The 16,618-nt window shown below is 36.2% G+C and overlaps 1 protein-coding gene across 5 annotated transcripts in view; it reads left to right on the top strand.

Moving 5' to 3' along the window:
- Positions 1–16,618, top strand: part of LRP12 (LDL receptor related protein 12) — a 74,911-nt gene that overhangs the window by 31,380 nt on the left and 26,913 nt on the right. For 4 of the 5 annotated variants that reach the window (XM_051844747.3, XM_089335573.1, XM_089335574.1 and 1 more), the window contains one exon: positions 2,601–2,657. The exons of the other annotated variant lie outside the window; for it this stretch is intronic. In XM_051844747.3, coding sequence (XP_051700707.1) covers positions 2,601–2,657 — 57 coding nt within the window. The remainder of the gene's footprint in view (positions 1–2,600; positions 2,658–16,618) is intronic. 5 annotated transcript variants of the gene reach the window in all.

Raw genomic sequence — 16,618 nt, 5'->3', positions numbered from 1 at the left:
CTGTATGGGTAGATATTATTTCCATTTAGAGATGAAATTGAGTCACAGACAGATTAGGTAACTTGCTGTAAATTGAACAAGTAATAGAGCTAGTAGTATAATTTTGGCAATCTAATCCAAAATCTACAATATTAAATGCATTATCCTACATTTTTTCCTTCTCTCTTTTTTTAAAAAAATATTTTAAGAATACACCTTAATGGAACATTCTTTTTCTTTAAAAAAAAAAAAAAAAGATTATTCTGAAAGAATTACAGAGAGAACAAGAGAGAGAAACAGAGAGATTTTCCATCCACCAGTTCACTCCACAAATGGCCACAAAGCAGGGCCAGACAACATTCTGGAGCCAGGAGCTTCATCCATATCTCCCACATGAGTTCTGGGCCCAAGTGTTTGGGCCACTTTCTGCTGCCTTTCCTAGAACATTAGCAGGGAGCTGGATTGGAAGTAGAGCCGATGCCCGTATAGGATAACAGTGTTGCATGTGTCAGCTTTACTCACTGTGCCAGAATGCAGGCCCTATATTTAATCTGTTTATTGAATAGGAAAAAAAATGTAATGCATTATATATATATATATATATTCTTATTCAATAATCAGAGGTGATTACTGCATTTATATATATATATATATATATATATTCTTATTCAATAATCAGAGGTGATTACTGCATTTCTCATAAGTTCCAAGGGACAGTACTGATCACCTACTTAGGAGTATCAAGGATTAAACAGTTTATGCTGACTTTTGGCAAATCTTGTTAGATGATATATTGAATCCATTTCTTACTTTGTTTCTGCTACCTATTTTTATAAGTAGTGTGTGATAATGAAATGGGTTGGGTCTCTAGTTGTCTCAGTAACTAACATTAAGCATTGCTATGAAAAAGAAATTGTGCCTTATCTGGTATTAATGCACAATACTTAAAATCTTTAGGATCTGGTTTATTTATATATTTAATATAGCTTACGTACCTGTTTCACTATTTCTGCTGTGTCATTCTGGAAGGAAACAACATTTGATACTGAATGATATAGCTATAGCTGAACTAAAAATGTTCTGTTATTCTATTATTTAATAATAATTATTATTGGGCCGGCGCCACGGCTCAATAGACTAATCCTTCACCTGTGGCTCCGGCACCCCGGGTTCTAGTCCTGGTTGGGACGCCGGATTCTGTCCCAGTAGCTCCTCTTCCAGTCCAGCTCTCTGCTGTGGCCGGGAGTACATTGGAGGATGGCCCAGGTCCTTGGGCCCTGTACCTGCATGGGAGACCAGGAGGAAGCACCTGGTTCTTGGCTTCGGATCAGCGCAGTGCGCCGGCTGCAATGCGCCAGCCGTAGCGGCCACTTGAGGGGTGAACCAACGGAAAAGGAAGACCTTTCTCTGTCTCTGTCTCTCACTGTCTAACTCTGCCTGTCAAAAAATAATAATAATTATTATTATTATTTTACACTATTTAAAATTGAATACCTTTTCAGTGCTATATGCCAGGTACTATATCAGGTGCTTAAGGGGCATGGTTTAATCGTGCTGACAGACTTCATTTATTCACCTGACAGCTCTTTCAGCACTTGCTGTGTCCCAGGAATTGTGCATACAGTGGTAAACCGAATAAACAAAGCTTCTGTTCACCTACAGCTTAGTGCAGTGAGGGATGGTGTATAGTAATCAATCAGTCATGCAAGTGGATAGTTGCAAAGCAATAGTTAGTAGTCATATTTGCTGTTTTCCTTCCCTCTCAGCCATAAAAGATAATTCTGCTTTTGACTTCTAAGCTTCTCTCGGCTAGCTGTGTACCCTGCTTCACTCTACTCCTGGGAGAATTCTTTGTCTTCTGGGCTTCTGAGCAGTTGAAGTGCCAGATACAGATGATGAGTAGAGCGAGACCAAACTTTGGAAGTAATAATGAACAATTTGTGCAAAAAGAACAGATAGAGGGAAATCATTTACAGAAAAATAAAAGTTTTAAATATTTATTACCTGTGAAGACACTGTTCATATTAATTTGAAAAGAGTATCTTCAGTACTTTAATGTGAATCATGGAAAACCTTGCTTTTATTTTACTGGGTGATGGTTAATTCTAAGTTACTGGAATGTATCTCTGTGCCCAACTCTGTGGAGTGGGATACAAAAAATCAGAGACTATGAAAACAGAATGTAATTCTGTTCCTGCTTTTAAAACTGTTGTTGTTAAGAAAAGGTTTGAAGATTTAGAAGACAGTGTAAGACATCTTTTAAAAAAATCAAGTATTAAGATGTATGACTCTGCTGTGTATAAAGCAATAGTTCTCTCTTATAGTTAGTCCTGACTTCCCTTTCGATTATTAATTGATAGAAATTATTTCTGGTGTCAATCATATCTATATATTTAACCTTTATATATTACACTACACTGTAGTAACTTCTAAAGTGTTTCATTTTCTCTATTATCATTTTGAGCTTCCTAATGTTGTTTTGAAGATTATTATAAGAAACAAATTTAGTTTCTGAATATTAGAAGTAGTTCTCTATAGTTATTTCTCTTTCAAAGGGAGAATCTAAAATTTTTTATAAATTTTATCTTGGAAATTAGTTTATTCATTATGTTTAATTTTAGGAAATGGTGCTCTTGCAGAACATTCTGAAAATGTGCATATTTCAGGAGTGTCAACTGGTAAGTCATTTTTTGTAATGTTTAAATTTCATGCATGACTTATATGGTAAATATTGAAAGCCACCTGGTATCTTACAAAGTGATATTTGGCTTTAAAAATTATTACTGCTTTTTGCAGCATGTAATAAGGAATGAAGTAACTGGAACATGGAGAAATTCATATAAGATTAAATTGATACTTGCATGCCCTTGGATTGATTATACTTTTTCAAATGGACTGCATAATTTTTTTCATACAAATATTAAACTGAGAGAAAAGTTAGCTCAAGTTGAATTAGTATTTTCTTGCCATGCAAAGTTATGTGAAATTAAATTTATTAAAATGTAGAGCCTTAAAAATCAAGCATTTTGCTTGATTTTTAGATTAGAGTGCTACTGTTCATCAACGTCTAATATTTGAATCTACAATTGGATGTACAGTTCATTTGCTGTTAAAAGCAATACAACAACATACTTATGTCCATGAAATTAAGAAACTTGTTGAAGCAGATGCTTTTTTTCCACTCATCTAAGCTTTTGTAACTTAATAATTACTTAAAGTGCCATAAAAAAAGTCTTCATTCTTAGGTGACTTCCACAGTATTGTTACCTAAAGTTCCTAGGAGAACAAAAATATTTAATTTTGCATGTACTGAAATAAAGTTTTTTACTGTTAATTTATTATTTCCCCATATTCTTGATAGGTTTTATGTGGTTAAAAATAATTGTGTTTAGTATGTTTGTTGGTTCATTGATTGATTGCTTTGTGTCACCTTATAATTTGTTAGATTATTTTTCCCTCATGAAGCAAAACTGCAGGTTTGCTCTTATGTTTTGTGCATGACTTTGTACTCAAATAATAGACTTAAATACTCTAAAAGTTAGTGTGTACTCATCAAGCACATCTAACGCCTAGTTTTCTAAAAATGAAAACCAGTGCCTCTGAAGGCTGTATTCATGCTTTCACAGTTTGTTTCACCTTTTCCATATGCTTTTAAATGTTAGGTAATTACATATATCAAGTAAAAATAAGGTTACTTTAAAGATAACCTGAATTTTCTCTCCTTTTCTATTTTGAATAGTTGGTGAGAATTATGATTACTTTTTCAGGTTGTGACTACAAAATAAAATTAACAAACATTTTAATTTATATTGTGTGGTTCAATTGTTTTCAAAAATCTGTAGTCTCAGGATCCCTTTGAAGCTTTTAAAAATTACCCAAGGACCCTATTAGTCTGCTCATACTGCCGTAACAAAGTATTACTGGATCATTTAAATTAGAACCCTTATTTTTCTCGTGGTTCTGGAGGCCTGAAGTCCAAGATCAAGGTGTTGACAGAATTGTCTGGTTCCTGGTAAGCCTTTTTTTGCAGCTTACAGGTGGCCAGTTCTTTCTGTGTTCTTCAGTGGCCTTCTGTGAGTGCTTAGAGCAAGAAAGGAGGTCGCTGGTGTCTTCTCTCTTTTTTTTTTTTTCTTTTTAAATTTTTATTTATTTATTTATTTATTTGACATAAACAGAGGGAGAGCAAAAACAAGCTACCATCTACTTGTTTACTACCCCAAATGCCTGCAATAGCCAGGGCTGGGTCAGGCCAAACCTAGGAGCCAGGTCTCAATCCAGGTCTCCCTCATGGGTGGTAGAAATCCAACTGCTTGAGCCAACACCTGCTGCCTCCCAGAGTACACAGAAGCTGCAATCAGGAGCCAGGATTTTAACCCAGGTATTCTGATATGGGATGTGGACATCCCAACTGCAAGGCCAGAATGCCCACTCCTTTTCCTCTTAGAAGGATGCTAGTGCTGTTTTACAGGAATGCCTACCCCTATGTTCTTATTTAACCTCAGTTCCCTCCTTAAATGTATTCTCTCCAAATATACTGACATTGGGGATCAGGTCTTCAACATAAGAGTTTTCAGGGAAGACATAGCAAGGATTTCAAAGAATTTTTATTTGTATAGGCTATAGCTGCCAATATTTATTTTATTAAAAATTAAAACTGAAAATTTTAAACATATTAATCCAGGGAGCAGATGTCTGATGTGGTGGTTAAGATGATGCTTGGATTGCTCTCAGCCTATATTGGTTGGAGTGCCTGGTTCAAGTCCCAGCTCTCGCGCTTCTTATTCCAGATTCCTGCTAATGTACACCCTGGGAGGCAGCAGGTCATGGCTCAAGTACTTGGGTCTCTGCCACCTATGTGGAGGTGCAGGTTGAGTTCCAGGCTCTTGGCCATGCCCTGGCTGAACCCTGGCTGTTGCAGGCATTTGGAGGGTGAATGAGCAATGGAAGATCTCTCTGTTTTAGTCTGTCCCTCTGCCTTTCAAATACAAATGAAACCCCCAAAATTTAATCATATTAATCTAACTAAAAATAGCAGTAATAATCCTGGTGCTTGTTTACATCAATAATGTGGTTTTATGAAATGAAAATCACTAAGAATAGCATTATTTTATAATTTTTTAAAGCCTTTGATGATTGGGTTAACATAGGATAGATTCTTCCCTCTGTTTCTGCATTCAGTCTTTGCAACATGAAATTTAGTTTGACATATATGAGGGCAATCCAGCTTCACACTGAGATATAGTTGGAAAAAAGAGAAGGATATGGGGAGAACGGGAGAGAGAGGGAAGGAGAATATGAATCAATTTTCATTTGTTGGTTCACTTTCCAGATGGCTTCAACAGCCAGGGCTGTGCCAGGATGAAGCCACGAGCCAGGAGCTTCATCCTGGTCTCCCACGTGGGTGGCAGGGCCTCAATTGAGTGCTTGGACCATATTCCATCTTCCAGTGCTTTTCCAGGCACATTAGCAGGGAGCTGGATTGGAAGTGAAGCAGCCAGGACTTGAACGGACACCCATATATGCTGTATCACAACACTGGCCCAAAGATGTAGTTTCTTAGAGGTTAATTGCAATGTGGAATCTAAAACCCTATCAATGAATATTTTATAATCTATTACATTGAAATCTAATTAGCCTTCCTTGTCCTTTAAATAGATTTTCTTACAGTGTAACAATTTATGGTAGTCATTGGTTAAAAAATTTTCAGAAGACAAGAAAAACCAATCAGATTTTAATTGTGTAAGTAGGTTCATTGCATTTTTTCCTTTGGTCAGTATGGAAATATGGAACTATAATGTTTAGTATAGTATAGGTTAAATTTGTTTAATCCTAAATGCTTGAAACTTTTTCCAGTTTAACTGCTTAGACTTCACTGGTTGAGCATTGCTAATCCAAAAATCCTAAATCCCAAGTGCTCAAGTCATTTGGATCATTTTGAATTTTGGATTTCTGGACTGGGAATTCTCAAAGTGTGAAAGTTTTCTGAAATCCTTGCATCCCCAGTAGAAAGTAGGGCGTCTTCAATTCCGGTATAAATGGAGAACTAGGTTCCGAAAGAATCTCTGCATGTGGAACTTCACTTTCTGTTGAGAACAGCAAGCAGCAGCTGTGGAGAAGTCCTCAGTGCTCCGTGGTGCTGCTTCTACTCTTCATCTGCTCTTTTCACCTCTGCTACCCCACGTAGGACAGTGCTCAGGGTCCTACTCTAGTTGTTTGTGCTTGGGAAAGTCTACTGACAATTTAGCAAGAATTTTAACTAGTATACATTTAGTGTTTTTCAGTAATGTAGTCCAGATCAGGACACTTTGAAAATGGGAGAGTGCATTTTATAGTTCTTATTAAAGTACTCAAAGGCCAGTAATTTAGTTATGACCTTTTTAATTGGGAATATGTTAATTTCTAAATTGCAACTAATTTGCTTACATATTCGTTAACAACATTTTGTACTAGTGTAGAGCTTTAGGCTTCAATAACTGCACATGGTATTTTGAAGTTTCCTCTAGGGAACATTTATTCTAATAAAACTTATTATTCTAGAATTTTTAAGACCATCTAAAATGAAAACATTTGAAAGAAAAAGTTTAAACTGTTCATTTGTTAGATTTGTGTTTAAGATATAGAAAAGTTACATGAATAAGTATCAGGTCAAATGGTCCTTTGTGCCTTTCTATGTAATTTTATTATTTTATACTTATTAATACATGTATCTGACTTCTTATTAGAATCACTAAAAGAATTTCACTATTTTTTTAAAGATTTATTTATTTACTTGAAAGTCAGAGTTACACAGAGAAGGAGAGGCAGAGAGAGAGAGGTCTTCCATCTGCTGGTTCACGCCCCAGTTAGCCGCACCAGCCAGAGCTGTTCCAGGAGCCAGAAGCTTCTTCCGGGTCTCCCACATAGGTGCAGGGGCCCAAAAAGTTGGGCCATCTTCTGCTGCTTTCCCAGGCCGTATTGGAGAGCTAGATCAGAAGTGGAGCAGCCGGGACTTGAACCAGCGCTCATTTGGGATGCCAGCACTACAGGCAGTGGCTTTACTTGCTCTACCACAAGGCCGGCCTCTCACTGTATTTTTTAACCAGTGTTTGTAGTATCTTTTAAAAGTTTTTTAAAGATTATTTATTTGAAAGGCAGAGTTACAGAGGAGGAGGGGAAGGGCCAGGGACAGATTTTATATTCATTAGTTCACTCCCCAATGGACACAATGGCTTGGGGCTAGGACAGGCTAAAGCCAGGATCGAGGAGCTTCTTCTGAGTCTCCCACATGAGTGCAGGAGCCCAAGCACTTGGGCCATCTTCCATTGCTTTCCCAGGTACTTTATTAGCAGGGAGCTGGATCAGAATCCAAGTGGCTGGGATTTGAATCAGTGCCCATATGAGATGCTGGCACTGCAGGCAGAGTCTTAACCCTTTATGCCGTATTGCTAGCCCCTTTTTAAAATTTTTAATTTTTTAAAGTGAACAAATTTCATGTATTTCATATAAACAGATTTAGGAATATAATGATACTTCACACCCTATGGTCCCTCTTGCCCATACCTCCCTCCTTCTTTCTTTCTCATTCTTTTAATTTTTACAGTGATCTATTTGCAGTTTATTTTATATTCATAAGATTAACCCTACACTAAGTAACACTGTTCTTCAACATTGGAGACAAAGGCTGAAAACAAGCATCGAATCTCAATGTCAATGTAATCTTGCTCATATACAGTTCATTTTTTTGTATTCTATTAGTTACCACAGATCAGGGAAAACATGGTATTTGTCTTTTGGAGACTGCCTTATTTACTTAAGTATAACAGTTTCCAGTTAGATCCATTTTGTTGCAAAAAAACCAGGACTTCATCCTTTTTTTTACAGCTGAGTAGTATTCCTGTGTGTGAGTGTGTGTGTGTGTGTGTGTATCTTAAAATTTCTTCAACCAGTCATCAGTTGATGGACATCTGGATTGATTCTATATCTTAGCTATTGTGAACTGAGGTGCAATAAATACTGGCATAAAGTAACCCTTTCAAAGATGATTTCATTTCCTTTTCCTTTAGGTAAATTCCCAGGAGTGGGATTGCTGGGTTATATGGTAGATCTATTTTCAGCTTTCTGAAGCGTCCTTACACTGTTGTCCATGATGGATGTCCAGTTTGCATTCCTACCAGCAGTGGATCAGTGTACCTTTTCCTCACATCCTCACTAGCATTTATTGTTTGTTGATTTCTGTATGAGAGCCATTCTAATAACCTCATTGTGGTTTTTATTTTCATTTCCCTGATGACAATATGTAGTACCTCTTATCCATGATTCAAATGAAGAGGGCAAAGAGAACATCATATTTTAGGTGATAATGAATCTATTAGGGTTTTTAGGATTTCAAATTATGAAAACAGAGCTTAGTGTGAACTCAAGAAATGACCCTTCAGATAAAGAAAAATGAGTGTTGAATTTAAAAAAAAATACACTGGTATTTGATACTACTAATTTTAAAAGTCATTGGCTACTTTCAGACAGTCTTTTCTAAAGGTTTTGGAGTAGAGTACCCTTACGTTTCAGAAAGGAAAATGCTGGTATTCTGATTTTCACTAAATGTTATATTATGTAATTTAATTTTATTGATGTTAATTATACCACAGTGCATTTTATTTGAGGCCTCTCTATATTAGATATTTATGATATTTTATATATTATCAAATTGTTGATTAAACAATCACATTTTTATAATAAGATTATTACATATAAGCAAGCCTCAGAGAGTTCATAAAAATGAATATTAAAAAATAGCATGGATTTCAGAAACTTTGCAAAAATTAAACTCATATTAATTTACTATCTGAATAGAATATAGTTTAAGGCACTAAGCAGGGATTGAATTGGAATCCCTTGGCATTTTTCTAACTCTGCCAATCTGGCAAGTCCGATTGAGCATGTCCCAAATTGTACATCTCTTCCCTCTCTTATTCCCACTCTTATATTTAACAGGGATCACTTTTCAGTTAAGTTTCAACACTTAAGAATAATTGTGTATTAATTACAGAGTTCAACCAATAGTATTAAGTAGAACAAAAAAAAATACTAAAAGGGATAAAGTATTCAGTTGTTCATCAACAGTCAGGGATTCCAATTCAATTACATCAAGGTGGCATGTACCAATGCCATCTCACTAGTCCAAGTGACCAATCTCTGTTCACAATTGATCATAATGATAGGACTAAGAGTCAAAGGGATCACATAAACAAGACTAGTGTCAGCAAATACTAACTGATAGATTAAAAAAGGGAGAGAATGATCCAACATGGGAAGTGGGATACACAGCAGACTCATAGAATGGCAGATGTCCTAAGCAGCACTCTGGCCTCAGAATCAGCCCTTAAGGCATGTGGATCTGGCTGAAAAGCCCATGAGAGTATTTCAGGCATAGAAAGCCAAGACACTGTGGCAAAAAAAAAAAAAAAAAAAAAAAAAAAAAAAAAAAAAAATGACCTAAATGAAAGATCTCTGTGAGTGAGATCCCAGTAGAAAGAACAGGTCATCAAAGAAAGAGGTACCTTTGTCTGAAGGGAGGAGAGAACTTCCACTTTGACTATGACCTTGTCTAAATATGATCAGAGTCGGCGAACTCAAGAGACTTCCATAGCCTTGGCAGCTCATGACAAGAGCCTAGGGTGATTACTGATGCCATAAACAAGAGTGTCAATTTGTTAAGTCAACCACAGGAGTCACTATGCACTTACTCCTCATGTAGGATCTCTGTCCTTAATATGTTGTACATTGTGATTTAATGCTATAACTAGTACTCAAACAATATTTTACACTTTGTGTTTCTATGGGGGTGCAAACTGTTGAAATTTTTACTTAATATATGCTAAATTGATCTGTATATAAAGAGAATTGAAAATGAATCTTGATGTGAATGGAAGGGGAAAGGGAGCGGAGAGGTGAGAGTTGAGGGTGGGAGGGATGTTATGGGGGGGCGGGAAGCCATTGTAATCCATAAGCTGTACTTTGGAAATTTATGTTCATTAAATAAAAGTTAAAAAAAAAAGACACTAAGCAGAATATATCAATTTGAAAAGTGTTTCTATCAAAGCAACATGAACTTTTAAAATTGAAGCAAACACAAACGTCAGTTTTATGGTGAAACTTGAAAGAAGAATGGTGAAATCATTGAACCTTAACATGGAGTTTATGAGGACAGAATCCTGAAGAAATCAGCAGCTTACAAAAGGATTACTTGTTTTAACAAGGGAAGAGATGGTGTTGAAGATGAAGCCCACAGTGACAGACCATCCACCTCAAGTTTAAAGGAAGAAATTAATTTTATTCATGCCCTAAATAAATAGGATCAGCAATTAACAGCAGAGACAGTGGCCCAACACCATAGACACCTAGTGGGTTCAGCGTACCAGTTCAGCATACCCAGCTGTGACTTGAAAAGGTCTATATGTAACCAGATGGTTGTGACAGAATGCTGCAGACAAGAGCAAAACTCTCAGTGGGAGTTGTAAACAAGTGAGATTAAGATCCTGAAGCATTTCTTCAAAGAATTTTAACAGTGGATGGAACATGTATGATTCTGAAGACAAAGCACATTCAAAGCAGTGACTACCAAGAGGAGGAAGCGACAGTGGGCTGATCAAAAATAAGGGGTCATGGCAACAGTTTTTTGGAATGCTCAGAGTATTTTGCTTGTTGAATGTTTTTGCGTGTTGGAAGGCTGATGAGCAGTAACATTCATTTATTAGGAGAATGTTTTGCTTACTATTTTATTCTTTTTAGTATTTTCTTCTACTTTATACCATTGGCTGAACTCTTTAATACACAATTATTCTTAGGTGTTTAATTTAACTGAAAAGTTTAAAAAAAGTTAATAAAAGTTAAAGTTAAAAATAAGAGTGGGAATAAGAGAGGGAGGAGATGTACAGTTTGGCACATGCTCACTCATACCTACCTCTAATGGTAGAGCTAGAAACGTGCCATGGGACTCCAAATTCCACTAAGTTGGTAGGTACCAATGCCATCTTACTAGTTAAAGTGATCAGTTTAAGTTCATAATTGATCATAAAGATAGGTTAAGTGTCAAAGGGGTCATGTAAATAAGACCAGTGTCTGCTACTAATAATTGATAGAATTAAAAAGGAGAGAATGATCCAACATGGGAAGTGGGATACACAGCAGACTCATAGAATGGCAAATGCCCTAAACAGCACTCTAGCCTCAGAATCAGCCCTTAAGGCATTCAGATTTGGCTCAAAAGGCCCATGAGAGTTTCTCAGGCATGGAAAGCCAAGACACTGTGGCAAAAAATCACCTAAATGAAAGAGCTCTGTGAGTGAGATCCCAGTGGAAAGAGCGGGCCATCAAAGAAGGAGGTACCTTTCTCTGAAGGGAGGAGAGAACTTTCACTTTGATTATGGCCTTGTCTAAATAAGGTCAGAGTTTGTGAATTCAAGAGGCTTCCATAGCCTTGGCAGCTCATGACAAGAGCCTCAGGTGATTACTGACATCATAACTGAGAGTGTCAGTTGTTAAATCAACAACAGGAGTCACTGTGCACTTACTCCCCATGTAGGATCTGTGTCCTTAATGTGTTGTACTGTGAATTAATGGTAAAACTATTCTTCAAACAGTACTTTATACTTTGTGTGTCTGTGCTGGTGCAATCGGTTGAAATCTTTACTTAGTATATATGAAGTTGATCTTCTGTATATAAAGATAATTAAAAATGAATTTTAATGAAGAATGGGATGGGAGAGGGGGTAGGAGATGGGATGGTTTGCAGGTAGGAGGGAGGTTATGGGGGGAAAACAGATATAATCCAAAAGTTATACTTTCAAAATTTATATGTATTAAATAAAAGTTTTCTAAAAATTTGTGTTTTGAGAAACCCAAAGGTTTAGCAGAAAATCACTAAATGCTTTACTAGAAAAGCTTCACCAGAGTGCCCTTCCCAACACGATGGCATTCCTGCTCATCCCTCTCCTCAGGCAGATTTCCAAAAGTTTTGATAATAAACCACTAGGCATCCACCTTGCGGTCCTGAACTGGCTGTTCCTTTTTACATTTTTCCTAAAAAGAAATCTTTATAGGATATCCATTTTTCTTCAGTTAATAATGTAAAGAATGCTGCATTGACACAGTTAAATTCCCAGAGCCCTCAGTTCCTTAGAGTTACCTCGTATCATTACTTCAAAAAAATGTTTGAACTTGATGGAGGTTTTGTTGAAAAGTAAAATTTGTTTTTATATTTTAATTTCATTTTTCATGAACTTGTAGTCTACTTGTGTTATATTTTTATATTTTATTATAATAAATTATAAATAAGCTCAGTATTAGAATAGTACATATGGGTGCCAGATCTGTAGACAGAACAAATTATATTGTGACAAAGTGTATGATGCTCAGATGGTAAAAATGAAATTCATGTGGTTGTGGGCCAGGCCTAGTGAAGATCTAAAAAGAAGTTGATTCAGACATTTAAAATTTTCTTTTCTACTATTTAACTTTGAAAATAATTATTCGAAGTCTGAGAGCGTATTTGTTGTTTGTAATTTTGCCAAAGTACAACTTTGATTTGGATGTACTGTGCACCTGCTGTGTAAAAGCCACTTTGTGGATAAGAAAACTGGACTGAGGATACCAGTTGACTAGAAGCATAGCATAATTAAAGGAGTGATTTAAACTGCAATAATATAGATACAGAATCAAGAACAGAGCACATAATTGTTCTTCTTTACCCCCTATTTAAACACACTCTGAATATTTTATTTATTTCTGGGCTCCACCCTTAACAAAGGACAAAATGACTAGAGCACTTGTAGAAGGTGTGGACATACTAATAACTATGTGAAAGCTGATAGAGATGGCTTGGAAAATCACAATCTACAAAACCAGTTTTTTTTACTCAAGTGCTTATTTCTACCTAATGTCATCTGTGCTTCCTACAAGAGTCACAGTGAATTTCAAAAATTAATATTCTTTTTATTCTGGAAATAGAAGTATTAGTTTGCTTGGTAATATTGTAGTCTTCTATAGGAAAAGATAGGTACTATGCCAGTTTTTTATGCCCTTACTGGGGTGGGAGGAAGAAGCTTTTTTATGCCCTTAAGAAAAGATATCTTTCTATCTTGTGCTTAAACAGCCAGATTTGGAATTACACTTAGGACTTAGAAATTTCAGGGTGAAGCTTTAGCTAGTATATTTTGAGTTCTTTGCAGTCGTCATCTTTACTCATACTGTTGTGACCTTGTTTTTCTATTTTTCCTTCTCCGTTTGCCCCAGTTTTGTGACTCTTCTTTTTTTGTTTTATTTTGCTGCCATGTAACCCCTGAGTATTATTTGTTTATTTGCTATGGACATTAGTAACCTTTATGAAACCAATTATTTACCTGCCCCAATTAGAGCTAAAGGCCAAGTAAAATATTTTTCCTTAACTAATGTCACTTAGGATAACAGAAATAAATATATTACTGCATTCATTCTTAACTGTGTGTATTAATGAAGAGGAATATTCATGTGAATTATAAATAGCTGGATGTAGGATTTCCTACTTGCAATAGGAACATGTGGTTTCAGAATATTTGTCTAAGAGTAGTAAGATGGTCTTCAGTGGCAGTGATTGGATGAAATTTTTTTCTTGCCTGCACTGATTCTTATAAATCACAATTAAAAGCTTTTCTATCTTAAACTAGTAGATATTTCTATCCAAGTGCTATTAAAAGAAATGTTCAGTTTTCTGATTTTAAAAAGCTTGAAACTTATCTCTTTCCAACACTGTCTGTCCTCACTGTGTTGACTGTTTTGACATTTCCACAAGAAAAAGTTGAGCTCAGGATATTGAGTAGTCAGAAAGGAGCCTGGACAGCCAAGGAGCAGGAAAATCAAGAGCAAGGTATGAGCAACAAGCCCAGATTAAGTATCAAGTAGCAAAAGAAAGACTTTCAAACTGAAGTCTTTCCTTCCTAGCCATGGGCTTCTTATGTTTTGTGTTCAGGTTGGAGGGCTTAGTTATTCATAAGTGCAAAGAATACTGGCATTGATGGTGGATTCAGGGTCTAGCAAGGTCACAAACTCCAGTGAGGTCCAACAGGTAACTCAGTAGACTAGGAGTAAAGTGAGAGAACTAGTTAGAGAATCTGTGAAATAGAAGTTGGAAAATTCATGACCAACATAAAGGTATTGGTGTTCAGAAAATGTTTAGTCACTGCTCATAACATATTTTTGGAACTTGTGTGGCCCACACACCATTTATGCCTGACTTCTGGCTATAAAGACATGTTTGTTCTGTTGGTTAATTTGGAAACATGTATGCCAAGTCATTAGGAATCTTTCTTCTGAAAAGTGGAGCAATTCAGTAATATTGAGGAGTGGTAGCAGCGAGTGTGGGAAGTGGGAAAGTTATTCTGGTGACCAGAGTCAAGAAGCTGTAACCAAAGGGGAACCACCAGGCTGAGATCCAGAAATCCACTCCTATGCAAAGAACAGTTAGGCATTATGGGTAAAGTCCAGCTTTGATGCCTTGGAGAGCAGTTTTTTGACATCCCACGTAGATGTCAGCAAGCTGGTTCCTTAAGGGCCAGGCCAGAAAGTCAAGTTGAACAATGATCTCTGACAAAACAGGAAGGAGCTGCTTTGACCCTTGGGATGAGGTGGGGGTGAGTCTCCAATCTTAATATTTCAAATAATACTCTTCTCCTAAATTAAATTGGGCCAGTAGATATCTGATTTTTATGCTAATCATCCAACTGTATTGAGTATATTTTAAGTTTTCCATGTTTTGTTGCCTTTTATTGTTTGCATAGGCAATATTTTCCATGAATTGCATAATTTGCTTGTTAACCTTTGTAATCATTCTTAACACTCATCCCGTAAGGCTATTCAACAGTAGCCTTAAACCACTTGCAGATTTTTTTAAAGCACATTTATTTCCATTGGAATCAAACTCTTCTTACTAGTATTTTCATCTCTTGGAATTGCTTTTATATTTATCAGCCATAATGGAGCTAATAATATTATAAGATAGCTATACTCTGAAAAATAATATAGCCTAATGAAAGAAACTACCTTTACCTATAAATGCTATTCTTTGCCCATGAACAGGATGAACATGATTTCATTCCATAGCAAAACTTTCTCAAAACCTACAGGAAAAGGAAGTATTCTCTATTTGCTTTTTGGCTGATCTCTTTGTTTCACTGGTTTCTCTTTCTGTGTGTTATAGTACTACAAATAATCTTTACAAAATATTCAGATCACACCCCTTATTTCATAGCAGGTCTACCTTGTCTTAACTGGAATATTCTTTTTACCCTGATGCATATACATTTCTGTTCTATAAAAGAGATACTTTATTCCTGGTGAATTGTATTTACCACCTGTTCTATACTCACATGATGCAATTTTCTGGCACGCCTTTTTTCTGTTTTAAAAATATCAAATAGAGGGTCGGCGCTGTGATATAGCAAGTAAAGCCGCCCTCTGCAGTGCCAGCATCCCATATGGGCGCCGGTTTGAGTCCCGACTGCTCCATTTCTGATTCAGCTCTCTGCTGTGGCCTGCGAAAGCAGTAGAAGGTGGCCCAAGTCCTTGGGTCCCTGTACCCATGTGGGAGACCCAGAAGAAGCTTCAGGCTCCTGGCTTCAGATCAGTGCAGCTGCAGCAGTTGCAGCCAATTGGGGAGTGAACCAGCGGATGGAAGACCTTTCTCTCTCACTCTCTGCCTCTCCTCTCTCTGTGTAACTCTTTCAAGTAAATAAATAAATCTTTTTTAAAAATAATATACATTCCAGAATGTAATATTGTTTAAAAAAGATACCACATGTGTGAGTTTACATGTGCACTTTGGTGATTGTGTTATGTCATTTAGTACTCTTGTTTGCTCTCAGTAACTGTCACATAATTCTTGGATTCAGTTAATAAACATACATCAATGTTTTAATGTTATAATTTCTTTACATTTTTCTTGTGAAGTTAGGTGGTTAGTAAACATAGCTGATTTTTACTTGTAGTTGTTTTGTGATTTATTAAAACATATGAAAATTTCATGTCATTTTTAGTCTCAACTACTTTTTGTCATTAAGTGTCAACCCTTGACAGATTTGGAGGGAAAAGAAGCAAACAGTCCTTTACCTGTAAAATAAGAAATTGTAGTTTTCTTTTTCTTTTACAAGTAGTTTAGCTCTCATCATGCATTTCTTTGCCTGCCTTTTTCCTATGCTTTAAAACCATGAAATCTCAAATTGAATGTGCAGTTTATTTCATATCACTTCTGTTTTGAAGTGGTTCTCTTAATAGAGGTTGTTTGAACATTTCCAGTGTTCTCAATATTTAAAGATGATAAGTATGATGCATTAACTTAGTTTTAAAACCATAGTTCTGTGTTTCTCTGTGGAATTATTGAAATAGTATCAGGATAAACATATAGAAGTCTTGAGTATTTCTCAATCATTTAGTTATGTGCTGTTTTCTAAACTATACTATGAGGTATTTTGTATCTTAAACCAGGAAACTGCCATTAAAATTTTATTCAAAATCTTTACCTATTGATTTCTCAGTTAATTTTCCCTCTCTTTTTTGCTTTTCCAGTTTCTTGTTTTATTATTTGTTTGCTGTGCAGAGGGCTATAGGGAGAGAGAGCTGGAGCCAGTAGCCA

Source organism: Oryctolagus cuniculus, chromosome 6 (assembly GCF_051225735.1).
Source record: "Oryctolagus cuniculus isolate XC-2025 breed Fujian yellow rabbit chromosome 6, ASM5122573v1, whole genome shotgun sequence".
Taxonomy (NCBI): domain Eukaryota; kingdom Metazoa; phylum Chordata; class Mammalia; order Lagomorpha; family Leporidae; genus Oryctolagus; species Oryctolagus cuniculus.
This window is presented reverse-complemented; position numbering and strand designations above follow the sequence as displayed.